Here is an 18,463-nt window from a genome sequence, read left to right on the forward strand (position 1 = left end):
TGCTAGACCAACCAATCTTTCTTGGGTCACTGCTGTTCGCAAATAATTTTTAATCAGTTTAAGCTTGGAAAAACTTCTTTCTGCACCACTTGCCATGCTAACAATTCTTGTTAGCGTAACGACACAGGCTACTGCAATATGGCTGAACGAGCACCCTTATAGCCATGCCTTGAGGCAGACTGCCTGTATGTTACACTGTCGACGGTACTGTGTAAATGGTAAATTACACCGAGCAATACATGGCCCATATTTAAGTTGTAAGTCAGCAATTAGTATCAAAGAAGGTATAGGAAAAGATGGTTTGATGCAAAATCAAAAAATATCTTCTTGTAATGCAGGGGTACACATTATCTCCGCTGTTACTCATTATGTATATGGATCACATTATGAAGGAAAGCAGCATTAGATCTGATATCAAAACTGGATGTTCATCTCAGCTCTTTATGCCAATAATGTTATTACATGATACCTCCAAGGAGTCTGAGGTCTCATAATAGGAAGGCACCTCATTTCCCACAACTCACCATCTACAATACATAAGCCTCCACACACACACACACACACACACACACACACACAGCAGTCCTATGAATCATCTGCATACAATGCTCTCTATCCTTGTTGATAAGCTTATACATTGGTAACACATGACTATTCAATTATTTAAGGAAATTAAAATTACAGTGTAAACACACCAGAATCCAGTTCACCTTGGAAAAAGAAAAAAACAACAGCCTTCCTTTCCTAGACACTCTGATTACATGACGGCCTGATGGATCCTTGGCTTTCTCTGTATACAGAAAACCAACTCACACAGGCAGATACATTCACCAACAAACCTCCCCCCCCCACTCACAACAATATAGGGTTATAAAAACCCTATATAACACTTCAAAATTAATCTGTTCAGATGGCAATGCCCTAACCTCTGAACTAAACCACATCCTTAACATTCTTAGCCAATGGCTAAAATCCCCAAAAAATCCAGAAAATGTTAAAACCAGTTAATCCCCCCCTCCCCTTCATAACAAAGATTACACTAAATCTATCACCATTCCTCACATCCAGGACACCTCCAAAAAGTTAAACAAAATCCAAATATGACCTGACGACCTGCTAACAAATCATATAAGAAATTGGCATCCCTTATCCGCTCCACCAAAGACTAGCCACTTCCCCTAAACCTACCTGGAGTATACCAGGTCCCTTGCAGCTGTCAACTGTCCTACTATGGCAAAACAGGCAGGACAGCTAATATCAGAATATCCGAACACAAAGTCCACATCTGGTTTCACCAATAAAGCCATTTGGGGCTTGCAGAGCATGCTCTGGATACCCGCCACAGAATACGATGGAAGAAAGCCACTTTACTACACCACAGTAATATAAATACGAAATATTGTTCATGGAATCAGTCTCAGCTCTGAAAAACTTCCCAAACCTCAACAAATGTGGATGCATGAGATTGCTACAAATTTGGGAAACCTGCATCATGAGAACTTCACCCCAACAGCAAAGACAACCCAATTTAGCTCACTAGGGGCATCTTTAGGACTCTAGGAACAACAATAGTTGCTCTCTTCTGTCTCATTTGCTTGTTGTTAGTGCCTGCATGCACTTATAGTTTTTATGTTCCCGTGAAGATGGCAATGTAACATTGCCAAAATAAGTTTCTTTCAATTAATATTTAGTATAAGTTGCAATTTCTTGAAATAATTTAATAGTCATGTGTTACCAACGTATAAGCTTATCAACAAGAATTACTATCATCCACGGAGATTCTATCGCACGCAAGGCCTGCCAATACGACAAATTAAAGCTGAAAATATCAAGACAACTAAATCGTTTGACTGTCTTAAAAGGGGTAATAAGGTAATCCCAAACTGTGTGAAATTAAAGCACCACTTCACTTCACAGAAGGCTCTCCACATTTATAAACGCACTAGCTTCGCCCTACTATGAGAACAAATTGCTGCGACCTGCAGTCTCTTGGCCGACATCCATAAAGCTATTCATGCGTTAGAAGAGCTTGCAGCTACTCTGAACCACGAAATTTGGACAATTCCCTGTGACATCTCATGTGCTTCAGCAGATAAAGAATTCAAGAAAGTACGATGTCAGGCACATCAAAAAATTTGAAAATCTGAAAAGGAACACTACTTCAGAACCCCAACTACCGTTCAACACAGTAACTAACCTTTCTTCCGTAACCTTGAAGCAAGCCCGAAGCACTCAGTGCACTTGCATGTGGCCACAATTTTGCCTTAGCTCCTAAGAAAATACTGTCCAAAGAAATTATGATAGAGATAGAACGTAGAATCTGCAACTTGCCCAACCATATTTCCAACAATATAAGACTGGATGTAGCCGGTATTCTGACCAAAGCAAAACCACCAAAACCAACCTATCCAAGGAAGAATATAAAGCTCTACAAAAAATGAAGAACAACAGAGAAATAGTAATCACTGAAGTGGATAAGGGAAATGCCACTGTGGTTCTCAACCAAACAGACTATACATGTAAGCTTACTTCTTTATTGTTAGATCAGTCTACCTACCTCCCCATTGAATATGATCCCACCCGCTTCCAAATCAGAACACTCCAAAGGCTCCTTAAGAAAGTTACTTCTTGGCCTGAGGAAGTTACTAACAAACTAAAACCATTTAACTCCAGACCCCACGAATATATGGACTACCAAAAATCCATAAACAAAATGTGCCATTACATCCCATAGTGGATGGCATTGATTTCTCCCACATACAAATTAGTCAAACATTTAGCCAAAGCTATAATGGCAATACACCATCACACACAAAAAATTCAGTCCCCTCAAAGCCAGTACAGAAAACCTCTCACCCTAACACAACTGACATATTGGCCAGTTTTGATGTCTCCTCCCTATTCACGAATGTCCCACTTAAAGATACCTTAGAGCACATCAAAGCCAAATTTCCTCCTGATATCTCAGCCCTATTTCAGTTCACAATGAATTCAGGCTATTTCGTTTGGCAAGGAAGATTCTACAAACAGATAGAGGGGACAGCCATGGGATCACCCCCCCACACACACACCAACTTCTTTATGGAGACTTTTGAAGAAAAAGCCTTAAACTCAGCCCCACAAAAACCCACTGTTTGGCTACGTTACGTGGATGATGTGTTCGCTATTTGGACACATGGCTCAGACACTCCACATCGTCTTAACACACTTAAACAACCAACACCCCAGAATCCAGTTCACCCTGAAAAAAGAAAAAAACAACAGTCTGATTACACGCCAGCCTGATGGATCCTTGGATTTCTCTGTATACAGAAAACCAATCCATACAGGAAGATACATTCACCACAATCCCCCCCCCCATAACAATAGGGGGTTATAAAAACCCTATATAACACTGCAAAATTAATCTGTTCAGATGACAATGCCCAAACCTCTGAACTAAACCACACCCTTAACACATTCTTAGCCAATGGCTAAAATCCCCAAAAAATCCAGAAAATGTTAAAACCAGTTAATCCTCCCCCCTCCCTTTCATAACAAAGATTACACTAAATCTATCACCATTCCTTACATCTAGGGCACCTGTGAAAAGTTAACCAAAATCCTAAACAAATATGACCTGACGACCTGCTACAAACCATATAAGAAATTGGCATCCCTTATCCGCTCCACCAAAGACTAGCCACTTCCCCTAGACCCTTAATACATTCTTAGCCAATGGCTAAAATCCCCAAAAAATCCAGAAAATGTTAAAACCAGTTAATCCCCCCCCCCTCCCCTTCATAACAAAGATTACACTAAATCTATCACCATTCCTTACATCTAGGGCACCTCTGAAAAGTTAATCAAAATCCTAAACAAATATGACCTGACGACCTGCTACAAACCATATAAGAAATTGGCATCCCTTATCTGCTCCACCAAAGACTAGCCACTTCCCCTAGACCTACCTGGAGTATACCGGGTCCCTTGCAGCTGTCAACTGTCCTACTATGGCCAAACAAGCAGGACAGCTAATATCAGAATATCTGAACAAAAAGACTACATCCAGTTTCGTCAATATAGCCATTCGGGGCTTGCGGACCATGCTCTGGATACCTGCCATAGAATATGATGGAAGAAAGTCACTTTACTGCGCTGCAGCAAATATAAACACGAAAGATTGTTCATGGAATCAGCCTCAGCTCTGAAAAACTTACCAAACTTCAACAAATTTGGGTGCATGAGACTGCCCCAAATTTGGGAAGCCTGCATCATGAGAACTTCAGCTCAACAGAGAAGACAACCCAATTTAGCTCACTATGGGCATCTTTAGGACTCTAGGAACAACGATAGTTACTCTTTTCTGCCTCATTTGCTCGTTGTTAGTGCCTGAATGTACTTATCATAGTTTTTATGTTTCCATGAAGATGGCAATGTAACATTGCTGAAATATAGGAAGTATTGGTTAAAGTTTCTTTTAATTAATATTTAGTATACGTTGTAATTCCCTGAAATAAGTTAATAGTCAAATGCTCTTTATCATCTAACAATGGTATATTTTATCTGTAAATTGTATGTGTGTTCTCTTGTCAGTTTGTCTGTAGGTGGGTAAAAAGTCCATGTCTCTGGAAGAAAAAACTTGCTACCTTTACACGAAACTAGCTAATTCACCTTCAAATGAAAAGAGCCACTATTTTCTAGTAAAGATGAAAATCAAACTCAGGTTTTTTCAGTTGAAAGTGCAATGTCCCGTCATTCCTCCAAATATAAAAGACAAAGAGTACAAAATAGGCAGGAAAATTGCAAACATTAGCAGCTCCTGAATGGTAAACCTACAGAACTAGTAAAACAATTCTGCTATTAAGACGGCTTTTTTTTTAGTGATGGCAAATTAAATACAGAAATGGACAACAGAAGCAAAGGTGGGATTGACAGGGAAGTTGACCCTTAAATTTGCATGGAATAAGAGAGAAATTAGTAAAAATACTTAAAAAAAAAAAAAACTAGCTGTATATAAGACTTCCAGATTCATCAAAATGATTTGATGAATCTGGAAGCTATGTAAGAAAGCAACCAATCGAAGATTATATCCATAGATATAAGATTTATGAAACAATTAGCAGAAGCATCAGCAGCAAAGTCACATTAAAAAGGAAAATATTAGGAAGGCTCCTAACATTGTTAGCATTCAGGAATGTGTAAGCAGAGCTAAAGTGCTATGTCACTTAAAAATGGAATGGGAGAGGAAAGGTTAGTAAAATGAGTATTTGATGCCAATGGTAGGAAAAAGATCCAGATGAAGACCAAATCCAGAATTTTTAATTTACAATTTTAATATGCACTTTGCATCCATGATAACCTTGATATCTATAGATGTCTTGGCCGGTAGCGTAATTAAACAGAATGAAGAGAGGAAAGGTTAGCAAAACAGGTATTTGATGCCTGTGGCAAGAAAAAGATCCAGAGGAGACCAAATCTTTGATAGACTGCAACAGGAAGACTGAAACATAAGATCTCATAATATTGGAGTTATAACAAATAAGATTAAGGAGTTAGTTATAACATAAACTGTTCATGTAGCACTTTCAGTTCCCCATCCCTTGAGGTTACATATCAAGAATTTAATGATTATTTTGGGCTTGTTTTAACAAGAATACAAGTTTTACCTATAACGAAAAGGAGTAAATATCCTAATTACACAAATTCTACATTTCGCTGGTTATTTAGAACGAACTGTGAAAGCTATAGTAAACCAAATCACAAAAATAACAATTTCTTGCTTACCCAATATGAGCCTCCATTACATATTATTGTTAAGGTACTTCACTTAACAGTGAATGTCGTATGCTTCAAGCAAAACATGTTTTGCTTGAAGCATATAACAAATGTTTTTCATATCATGAATATATGTGAAAAACTTGCTTGCTTTGCTTGAAGCGTACAAAATTCACTGTTGTCAAGTGAAGTACCTTAACAATAATATGTAATGGAGGCTCATTTTTCTTGCTTCATGACTGAAATGGAAAGTATGATGTGTAGTGTTGCATGCATGGAGTGAGAACAACACTGTATAATACTGTGGTGAGAGAAATGAGAGGGATTTTTGGAACTCAGTGGATATTTATATAGTCTTTCATATAGAAAGAAGACATTTAAAAGTTATCAATTGTTATACAAACTGATAATTATGATAATGATGACTGGTTTACAATATGACATTAGAGAAAACTAGTAACTGTTTTTGTGATTCTTTAAAAGGGTATGGTGCAGTGTTTGAAGAGTTGGAAATAAGAAATAAAACTTCTTTTACAAATTCAATGGAAGCCACCCATGATCAAATAACTTAATAATGAATGATATGATGTTTTAAAGTGAGGGGGAGTAAAAAAGAAATTATGCAAAGAAAATAATATATTTTGAATGCATTTAGAACAGGCTAAAAATTTGCTCACCAATTCTTTCTGATAACTTGCCTGTGGCCAGCGAATTTCTTGAGCCCTGCACCACTAGAGCTATTATAACAATATAGTGGAAAATTATTCTTGCATAAAGTGTATTCTCTTTCCTCTTGACCAATAAATGTACAATCACATATATTCTTTGCAACACTGCCTATAGGCAATCCTTAAAAAAAATCTGATAATCACCTCCACCCCCACAAAAAAAAAAATATATATTTCAAATATGTTTGTTAAAACACTGAAAAAATTCTCCTGTTCAGAGCTTTATACGTCAATATTTAACACTGAAATTATATCACACAAAAAATGTGTTATAAATTTCATACAAATTAAACTGCAACACGCTTTTTGGCAAAAGGTACAAATTTCCTAAAGCTGAAGTTAAAGAACTAATGTACTGTGCTTACAGAAAACTATGCAGAGAGACATTTCAGTATGGAATATGCACACCCGAAACTGCGATGCCGCTTTCACAATATCACACCATGCTTAGCACCAAGTGATTCAGGAGTTCTTAAGGCAAACTGGCCCACTCTTCCTTCAGAGTAAGGATAAAGCTTTGTTTGTTTTCTGGAAGGGAACTGCAAACAGCAATGCATCTCCTTATTGTATCATAAACGTGTTCAATGGAATTGAAATCTGAGATGCATGCTGGGAACTTGATTGGATTAATATACTTGGTCTCCAGAAGTATCTCCACTGCTCGTGTACGATGTGGTGTGGCATTGTCATCGATAAAAGTGAATTCTTCGCCTACACCGCCACAGAACAATCGAACATGTTGAAGAACTTCGTTGCAATATCGATCACCAGTCATAGTCCCTCTTTCCAGCACTTGTAGCTTGTTGTGTCCATTAAACATAATGCCTTCCCTCACCATGACCTCATGACTGCCATATTTATCCCTTTCAAGAACATTCTCACAATGCTAAGCAGTACCACTTTCACTCCAGATCAAGTGTCATCTAGAATTGGAGTAAAGAATACAGCGACTCTCACGTATAAGTTATTACAGAGTACATCAGCCCATTGGTATCTTGTCCAATTTTTATGGATACAACACCACTGAAAATGTGCTCTTTGATGAGCTGTGGATAAATGGATGCAGGCCACAGGCCTACTTGTTGCAGATGACTTGCCACAGTTTGTCGAGATATGCATACCTGCATACATGTGCTTGAATGGAACTGACTCAATTACTTTTTGCTATTATAACAAAAAAAATCTGTCTTTATGTTCTGTGGTAGAGTGAGGATAACCTCTTAGCAAACACCAGAAACACATTCCATTGGTTTGAAACACAACCCAGAGTCTGGATACAATGCTATGTGAGATTCTAAACTCTCAGGCCACATCAGTAATTCTGTGTCCTTCTTCAAGCTTTCCAATAATTCTTCACCGCAGGAAATCATCTAGATGATGTCTTGAGACATTACAAGACATCCAAGTTTGTAATTTTATTCCTTCAAACACAATTCGCTTAGCACAGCATTTTGCCTTTTATCCTGTTGATTGCTACCATGTGATCCCTTTGCACAAGATTCAAAAATTTGAATGTGTATCAGTTTTCTATTTGAAATTGTCAGATATACAAATTGCCACAAGCTGATTTGTTTGAATTTGCAATTGTAATCTTCAGAAATAGTGTTCATCCTTAGGTTTTGGACACTAGCGTATATTTGATGAAGGGCAGCAATGGCTTTGTGAAGTGTCAGTCATGTCTTAGTAATTTACTAACTTTTTATAATAGCAATAACTGAGTTGGATAAAGGGAATGACTATACAGTGATTGTGCTGGATTTTGCAAAGGTGTTTGACAGGATACCACATAGAACTGTGTTATGCAAATTGGAATGGATATGAAATTGGTGATCTGGATATGAGAGTGGCTGATAAACAGATATGAAAAAAATAATATTCAGAAGCAGAATCCAGGAGGAAGCAGGTGACCAGTGGTGTACCATAAGGCTCTGTACTTACGTGCAAAGATTTGCAATTAATAATATAAATAAATGATATAGGAAATAATTCAAAGAGAGATATTCAATTGTTTGCTGATGATGCAAAGTTGCATACACAGTAATAGTTAATCATGGTGATTTATTGGGTTGGCAAATAAGTTCGTTCAGTTTTTCAGAGTGGAATGAAACACATTTTATTTAATATATATAATACATACTAGTCAGTTATATATTGACCCTCTTTATCAATGACCTCTTGCCATCTGTCCACCAACTTCATTATGCCACATTCATAAAACTCCTTGAGGTTTACTGGAGAAAAACTGATCCAGGTGTCTTTTGACAGCCTCCTCATTAGCGAAGGTTTTCCCGTTCAGAGAATTCTGCAATGATCAGAATAAGTGGTAATTGGAAGGTGCCAAGTCCGGTGAATACGGACGATGCGGCAAAACATCCCAGCCAAGACGTAATAATTTACTCTGGGTTGTTAACGATGTGTGGGGTCTGGCATTGTTGTGGTGAAAGACAACTCCTTTTCGATTTGCCAATTCAGGACTTTTTGTGCTAATTGCATGGGCCAGTCGCGTTAACTGTGAGCAATAGACAGTTGAATCAATCGTTCTGCCTAACAGAACGATTGATTGTCCCACCACACAGAGAGCATGATCTTCTTTGGGTGCAATCCTGATTTTGAGGTTGTTTGAGGCGGTTTGCTCTTGTGCCCTCATGATATTTTACGTACCACGTTATCATACACAACCCATTTTTCATCTCCCGTAATCACCCGCTTTAAAAATGGGTCGTTTTCTTGGCGACGTTGCAGCAAATCACAGATGGATATGTGAGCAGTCATATTGGCCTCAGTCAATTCATGTGGCACCCAAACATTGAGTTTTGAAACATATCCCAGCTTGTGCAAATGGTTTTCAACGCTTGTATAGGATATGTATACAGCACTGCAGCAATCTTCAGTTTGTGATGGATTTTTGTCGACTATATCCTTCACAACACTCGAATAATCAACCTTGGTCAGGTGACTGGAGCGAGACGCATCGATGACGTCGAAATCTCCAGAACGGAATTTGGCAAACCACTTTTGGCATACGCGTTCTGTTAAGGCACCATCCCCATATACGCTGCATATTTTTTTATGGGTCTCCGCAGCTCATTTGCTTTTTTTTGAAATAAAAAAGCAAAACATGCTGGTAATGTACGTTATATCCTTTCATTTCTAAAAATGTTACACACATGCAACTGAAGTAGGCCGAACGAAAATTTACTGAAAGGCTATGCGAAATGTCACCTTTCAACTGCACAATAGCGTTGCGTGGTAGTGCAACAATAGCGACAGGCGAAACAGTGTAAACTTGTACTAATGCATAAACTGAATGAACTTATTTGCCAACCCAATAGAAAGCTTGCAGGATGATTTAAATAGGTTGACAGTATGGGCAAAACATAATGGATGTCAATTTAATGTTGGAAAGTGTAAAGTTATGCATTTTGAGATAACAAGATTATAAATTTTGTACCATAACGAGGGAACTGTACTCCATGAAAATGATGAAACCAGAGATTTGGTGGACAGCAGTAGATAGAGATTTGAAGTTCATAGATATATGGATAATGTAGCCAGGGTAACCACTCACAGGATTATTTGGTTATTGAAGAACACACTAACAAGCAGAGATAAAGGAGTTATCATTGCTCTTTATATAAAGCCTTGATATGACCACACCTGGATTACCAAGCTCAGGTCTGGTCACCTAGGTTCTTGGGGATGAGGAATGGAGTGGATCCATAGGTCAATAACTAAGTGGTCTGTGGTATGCTTGCTGTGAGGATAGACTTGTTTATTATTATTATTCAGGCCTCCATGGAGTCCAGAGACTCAACGCACAAGGTTTATCATACCACTCCTTGAACTCATTGATCAATCTTGCTTTCACCACTCTATCAGACAATGCATTCCATGGTTCCACCACCCTCCACACAAAGAAACCACTCCTCACCATCTTGCTCACAGCTTCCTTTCGTACTTTCCAGGGATGGTCCCTTGTCATTGCTCCTTCCTGCTGCTCCACCAGGTGAAAGAATTCCCCCAGTGCCCACCCTGTAACTGCCTCTCAACAGTTTAAAAGTCTCAATCAAATTACCTCTCCTTCTATCTACCAAACTCTGCAGTCCACATTCCCTCAGCCAATTCTCATAATTAACATTGTACAGTCCTGAAACTATCTTTGTTATCTGCCTCTGTACTCTTTCCACAGTTAATTCATACCCTTCAAAATCTTGGAGACCAAATTTGAGAACAATAGTCTAAGTGTAGTCTGATCAGGATCTTATACAACAGAATGATAACTCTTTTATCTCTGTAGGTCAGCATCCTTCTCAGTATTGCAGCAATCCTCTGTGTTACTTTCACCACCTTTTGCAATATTTCCCCTGAATTTCAGGTTTCTATCAACCATTAATCCCAGATTAATGATCTCTTGTCTCCCCTACTTCCTCCAGTACAACTCCTCCAACAGAGTAGGAAGTGTCCCATCGATGTGTCCCAAACCTCAAGACCTTACAGTTTGCTGCATTTCACTGATACCCCCATTCATTTGCCCATCTTCTGTCTAGTTTATTCAAATCCTCTTGCAGGGCTACCACATCTGCACTATTACTAATAACCTTTCCCAGCTTCACATCATCTGCAAACAACTGAATATCCCCTTGCAAACCATTGACAATGTCATTGATATAAAGGTTAAACAATACAGGTCCCAGTACTGGGCCTTGTGGAACCACATTTGTAACCTTCTGCTTCCTTGATACTGCCCCACCATACACAACTCTCTGATCCCTATCAAACAGTCAATCCTGAATGCAGTTGACTAACCTGACATCTAAATCCATGTGCTGTAATTTAAATATCAGTTTATCGTGTGGCCCTGTCATATGCCTTTGCAAAATCCAAAAAATGGCAGTGTATGCCTTTCCCTCATCAACATTGGGGATAAGGAATGGAGTGGATCCATAGGCTAATGACCAAGATGATGAGTGGTCTGTGGTATGCTTAGTGTGAGGATAGATTGAATGTTTATGGGTTGCAAAAGCTGTTTGATAGGCAAAAAAAAGCGATATAATAGAAACATTTAAGTTACTTAAAGGATTTTATAGAATTAATATAGAATAAATACTTCAGCATTTGCCTAGGGAGAAAGTCATCCCTGAAAATATGGTAGGATTGATTGCAGTTAGTAAGGGTGTAAGGATTAGATTTTTTTACTTGGAGAGTGGTGAATGAATATAATGGATTGCCAGAGTCAGTTTTGAGCTCTTTATCTATTAATAATAACTCATCAACTGTTGGTGATACAGCAACAGCTGGTGAGTTATGAACAATATTTTCAATACACAACATATAGAATGGTTTCAATGCCTGATAAATCTACCAGATAATTATACTAGTACTCAGATGAAAATATCTACTGATACTACAGCTGTGATTGGCCTTTAGGCTTTTGTGTTTGAGCCAATTAGAATAGAGTTTACTATTGTTATTTAGGAAAATATTTGTTCATGCTTTTTTTCTGACTTTATATGATAAAATGTTAGCAAAACAAAGCAGAATATAATTACAGGATTATGCATCAATACCAGAAAAAGCAAGGTAAGGGATGTGAGTGACAGAGAGAGAGAGAGATTACTTACTGAGTCCCAAACCTTGGCAGAAGAGAAGTAAATTATGAGCCAATCTGTGTGGCTGAAAAGAAAAATAAATAAAATAAATAAAATGTGATGAAATTTTATAAAAGCTAATTTTAATTGAAACAGTTAACTATGAGATTTGATCAAAAAGCATTATAATTAAAGCTGTAAAAACCAAAACGTGCACTTACAGAATCTGAAGATTAATCTCAAACTACATTCCTTTTGCACGTATGTACTCACTCCAGTATTTCTATCAATGCTGGAAGCAACTTTTTTTTCAGTTCAAAACTAAATTAATGCTTAGCAGCATTACAAATTCTATGCCTTTATAAACAGTACTTTATATTCTTACATCCAACATCTCTGTTTCAGAGGTTCAAGAGTTTTGGATTTGGTTATAGCATCAGAAGAGTTGATAATAACTGAGATGACATCTCTCCCACCAGTTGGAGAGAGTGACCATATGGTTTTGACTTGGAAAATGAATAGACATGCAGGAGTCTCAAAGAGACGGGAACTTATGTGAAATTATAAAGCAGGTGATTATAATAGTCTTAGACGTCAACTTCGGGAAGTTTCATGGAGGGAGGAATTGGAAGGCCAGGATATCATTAGTGCATGGAAAATTGTGAAAGAATATTTGTTAGCAGCAATGGTAAGTTGTATACCACAAGTCAAGAAGAGAACACAATTTGGAGTAAAGTGGATGACAAACAATATTAAACAGGAATTGCATGTGAAAAAGAGGCTATGGAAGAGATATAAGGAGACAGGTGAAGAGAGGATGCATGAAGAATATAAGACACAGGCCAGAAGAGTGACTAGTGTGGCACGGAAAGCGAAACTGGAATATGAGAGGAGGTTGGCCCTAAGATCCAAAGAAAATCCTAGGGAATTTTTTAGCTATGTAGCCAGTAAGAGGAGAAATGACTGTGGAAGAATGATATTGTGGGATAAAAATGAGAATAGAGTGACTGATGCAGAGGACATAGTGGAATTGTTCAATGAACACTTTATTGGAGTATTTCATCCTAGAGGAGTCAGTTTTAATGTTAGAGGGATAGGGTTGTTCGAGGTTTAGAGGTACAGGAGGAGAGTGTGTTTCAGATACTGAGTACTCTGGATGTCAGTAAAGCTTTGGGACTGGATGGTATTTCACCACGAGTTTTGAGAGAATGTGCAAGGGAACTGACAGTGCCTTTAACCTGGCTTTTCAATGAAAGTCTGGCTTTGGCAAAGGTGCCCAGGGAATGGAAGGAAGGTAAGATAGTGCCATTGCATAAGGGTGGTAGCAGACTAGAAGTGTCTAATTATAGGCCAGTCTGTGTGTCATCAGTAGTTGTTAAGATCTTGGAGAAAGTGGTGAGGGAGCGTATACAACATTGGGCAGATGAGGGTAATGTTATCTGTGAGAGACAACATGGATTTGTGAAAGGGCGCTCTTGTTTTAGCAATATGCTAGCCTTTTATAATAAAGTTACAAGAGCATTAGATGAGGGAAAGGCATATACTGCAATTTTCTTAGACTTAGCAAAGGCATTTGACAGGGTGCCACATGATAAGCTGATATTTAAGTTGCATCACATGGGTCTGGATGTCAGATTGGTCAACTGGATTCATGATTGGCTGTCTGATAGGTATCAGAGAGTTGTGTATGGTGGAGCAGTTTCAAGGAGGCAGAGGGTTACAAGTGGGGTCCCACAAGGCTCAGTACTAGGCCCTATATTGTTTAACCTTTATATCAATGACATTGCCAGTGGATTGCAAGGGGATATTCAGTTGTTTGCGGATGATGCAAAGATAGGATGGATTATTAGTAATAGTGCAGATGTGGTAGCCCTGCAAGAGGATTTGAATATGCTAGATAGATGGGCAAATGAATGGTGTTATCAGTTTAATGCAGCAAAATGTAAGGTCTTGAGGTTTGGGAAACATCGATGGAATGCAGCATACTCTATGGAAGGAGTTATGCTGGAGGAAGTAGAGGAGACAAGAGATCTGGGGTTGATGGTTGATAGAAACCTGAAGTTTAGGGGACATATTGCAAAGGTGGTAAAGGTAACACAGAGGATTGCTGCAATTATGAGAAGGACACTGACCTGCAGAGATAAGAGGGTTATCATTCCGTTGTATAAGTCTCTGATCAGACCACACTTGGACTATTGTTCTCAGATTTGGTCTCCAGGATTTGAAGGGGATAAATTAACTGTGGAAAGGATACAAAGGCGGATGACAAAGATGGTTTCAGGACTGTACAAGGATAGTTACGAGGATCTGCTGAGGGAATGTGGACTGCAGAGTTTGGTGGATAGAAGAAGGAGAGGTGACATGATTGAGACTTTTAAACTGTTGAGAGGTGGTTACAGGGTTGACACTGGGGAGTTCTTTCGCTTGGTTGAACAGCGGGAAGGAGTGATGACAAGAGGCCATCCCTGGAAGTTACGAAAGTAAACTGTGAGCAAGAGGGTGAGGAGTGGTTTCTTTGCGTGGAGGGTGGTTGAACCGTGGAATGCATTGCCTGATGGAGTGGTGAGAGCGAGAACGGTCAATGAGTTTAAGGAGTGGTATGATAGACTTTGTGTTTCTTAGGGGGGATCTCCCCTCGATGAGTCTTGACAGATTTTATGTTCTTAGGAAGGACCTCCCACGATGAGTCTTTCGACTCCATGGAGGCCTGAATAATAATAATAATAATAAGAGAGAGGGATGAAAGTTTTTATTTTATAAGATTTTTATAAGTAGTGGAAATGTTATGTTCCCAGAAATAGCTATTTATTTTTAAAAATATAGCCAAATCCTTTTAGATTTATAGAGATGAGTCAAATTTCCTCCACATATAAATAAGAATCATAAAAATATGATTTGACTTATATATGAAGAAAGAAGAAATGATGCGAAAATATGAAAGAAATGTGACGACAATTGTTTGCATATGATATAATACAACACTATTCACAAGGACTGGTAACTCACACTGGACCAGTAATTAACATTTATATCATATCAGATAAAAATACTCTCATTTGCTATACCAGCTTTTCTTGTTTATTGGTTTGTATGTGTGTGTGAGAGAGAGAGAGATGCAAAGTTACTTTTCAACTAAAAGAAGAAAGTAACTGTGTGCTCACTTAAAGATTAACATTGTATAATCAAGAGGCCAACTATAAGAAACATGAAAGACTACTAGTACGCCCCCACCGCCATGCTTTCTTTCAGGGAACCAGAGTGAACAATGAAAATCAGACTAGAATAATATCAAGCACAGCTGAAGGTAGAAACCAGTAATTTACAAAACATTAACAAAAAAAGATGGCCCGTCAGAAAAATGACTGAAATACCATTTCAATCTAATATGATTACTGAGATGAAGAAGATAAAAATAAACAAGAATGTTTATTCAAGCAACACAGATAAGAGGAGACAGAAGTTATAGTATTTAACATAAAACATGAAGATAATCTTCTTGAATGGGAGAGAGTTTCAAGCAGAATGATGTGGAAAATATAAAATCCATTAGAACAAGAATACATTTACAGTAAAGAAGTTTAATTAGAAGTAAAAATTGATACAAATATTTTGGTTTATGTTTCATAAATCATCATTTGGACAATGAAAGACCTCAGCACCTTTTTTTGAAAATATGTTAAAATTTCTATATAGATGCTTGGCATATCCCAAAGGGTCCTATGGCTAGTGTTATCAATTCCATGTTTTGCATGGTAGGACTTATGATGCTTATTTAGTTCAATATAGAGAATGGCTTTCAGAAATATGTTTTGTTTTGGAGCTGCCAATTTATCTAAAACAGGATAAGATTCAGTTAGCTACAGGAAACTTGATATGCTCTGGGTAATAAGTGGTTGTATGTAATCATATTATTATAAGGTTATCTCCATGGAATTAGAATACTCCTTGTGATAGTAACCTGCTATTCATACAATACCTATCATACCTCTCTCCTTAAACTTATTCATTGATGAAACATTCACAACTACCAATGGCAACCCATTGATTACCCTCCAAGCAAAAATTCTAGTCCTAACAATCTTGCTATACAATTTCCTTATGATTTCCAGGGGTGATTTCCTTGTTCCCTCCTTTTCTGCCATGCACTGATGAAAATCTTTGGTGTCAATCTAGTGATTATTGGAAAATTGTAGATAGGAAGTTAGTAATGATGTAAATTTTTCATGTAGTACTACCATATCCTGTACACCCTTTGAGGGTATATATCAGGAATTTGATGATAATATAGGATTCTAATAGTACAATAATTTTCAACCATTCTCCATGCATTTGCATTGCTGTTTTTGAATTTTCAAGTATTCATCTGTTAACACGTATACTGATTTATGAAATATAAACCAAAATATTTGTTATCTTTTACATTTAATTAAACTTCTTTACTGTGAATACAAATTCTTATTCTAATTAGACAATGATACTTAGTTGTGCTAATACTCCCATCGTAGCTCAAATTGTCTGCTCCATCTTCCTTTTGTGCGACTGTTTTCCACCAAAGTATAGAAACTATGAACATATCTATCCTGGAGGAAGAAGAAGAGAACAGCATTATAGTTTCTTTACTTTTCTTCTCTCTATAAGATATGTCATTATCATGAGAACAATCGATTTGCTGAATTCTTGTTGCAATAGCATATCTTTTGAACAAATGATGTGGGAATGATGGATTAAAGACTTAATTTTTTTAGAAAGGATGATGATAATGAGACAAATTGATATATCTTCCTCTGTTTGTTTTCTTTCTGTAGATTAAGAAGTGAAGACAACCATTCTTCTGTGAAGACATACAAAGGAAAGACAGTTATTGGATTCAATACCCAAAGTAAACTGGACTGTGCAGTGAATGGAACTGATCTTAAATAAAAATGCTTGCATTTGAATGAGAGGAATTAAAAAGAAATCAACATAACATAACATAGCTATAAACAGAAGAAGAGAATGAATGGAATTGACAATGTGTTACTTCAAGTTCTGCATGTGGTTAACCCACAGTCATTCTCTTGTATGAGCCAACAGAATGTTCATAAAGAGAGAGAGAGAGAGAATTTGAAAACTGATAAAAATATTGGAAGGAGGCAATTGACTTGATACTTTGTTCCTGAAGTCTTCGGGTGTTTTTTTAATTATGAGAAGTAGGGAAAATCACCTATGAAGCCAGAGAAATCTAATGATAGCTGAAACCATAAATGCCATTCTTTAATTACTCAAGAAGATTACAGGATTTTTATTAATTGTGTTCAGATTGATTAAGAAGATAGCAAGATTTCTGCATTCAAAAATCTTAATGTTTTTTTTTTTTTGTTTTGCAAATACTTCTTCCTTCCTGTCCCATGTGGGAGTTCATGAGGTACCTTGTTCTTGTAGCCTTTCTTAATTCAATATCAACTCTGAAAGACTGACATGTTTGCTTGGAAGAAGAACACTGAGATTACATCAGATACCTTGCTCTGACAACTTATGTACTGTTTAGTGCATGCTAGCTCACAGACAAAGAGTTTAATGAAACAAAACCAAAAGTCCTCCACAAAAGATAAAGAAAAAAAGATATACTCTAAAAGCTAAATTTATATAGGAATGGTTGTTTTAGGCTTTCCCAATTTATTGTGGTAATTCTGTTAAAAACACTTGACATCAGTTTTTAACACTACATATATTTCTGTTTAATTATCTATTTATTACCTGTTCAGCTAATGAAATGTCAAACCCAAAAACTGAAATACTCCATTTTAATTTTGTTTAATTCTGCCATATGTATTTATCACTACAGAGTATGGGCCTAAAATGGAACTGAAGCAGGACCGGTGGGAGAGTATCTGATGCCCCTAGGCAAAGAAAATTTAGGCACCCCTATACAATGTCTCTATGCAGTAATTAGTGCGCCTCTAAAATTCGATTAATGCGCTTAAATTCATTTAGTTACCGATTTAAAACATTTTACAAAGTTATTTTTAATGGCATACTACACTACTTCCATGTTACTATGTGTACCAGGATTTCCCAAACTGTGTTCCAAAAGAAGTTATTGGAATTTGTCATTTTAGTTTTCTAAGCATTTTTTATGAATAAATATTTATAGTGGAAATATTCTGAGGAGAATAATATTTGAGAATATGTCGAAAAGCTTGAACCCAGAACGCCTAATAACATTTGTGTATCGTTAATTTTTCAGACATCGAAACCTTTCAACATTTGGGAAAGAGAATACTGCTGTTTATGATCAGTCATAAAAATTGCCGGCAAGCAGATTATAACAATTGGTGGCATATAATATTTTTCGTACAAGTGAAGTTTTTAAGTAGCAATGCAGTGGCTGACCCTGATGAATAGAGAAGC

The 18,463-nt window shown here is 37.3% G+C and overlaps 1 protein-coding gene across 1 annotated transcript in view; it reads right to left on the bottom strand.

Annotated features, from left to right (window-relative positions):
* Positions 1-18,463, bottom strand: part of LOC150100952 (uncharacterized protein ZK1073.1-like) — a 355,092-nt gene that overhangs the window by 26,105 nt on the left and 310,524 nt on the right. Inside the window, exon 12 of the mRNA XM_090401442.1 lies at positions 12,107-12,158. Within this exon, the coding sequence (XP_090257568.1) occupies positions 12,107-12,158 (52 nt within the window). The remainder of the gene's footprint in view (positions 1-12,106; positions 12,159-18,463) is intronic.

The sequence above is a fragment of the Typopeltis vanoorti genome, chromosome 12, assembly GCF_054136105.1.
Source record: "Typopeltis vanoorti isolate ZY-2024b chromosome 12, IOZ_Tvanoo_1.0, whole genome shotgun sequence".
NCBI lineage: Eukaryota > Metazoa > Arthropoda > Arachnida > Uropygi > Thelyphonidae > Typopeltis > Typopeltis vanoorti.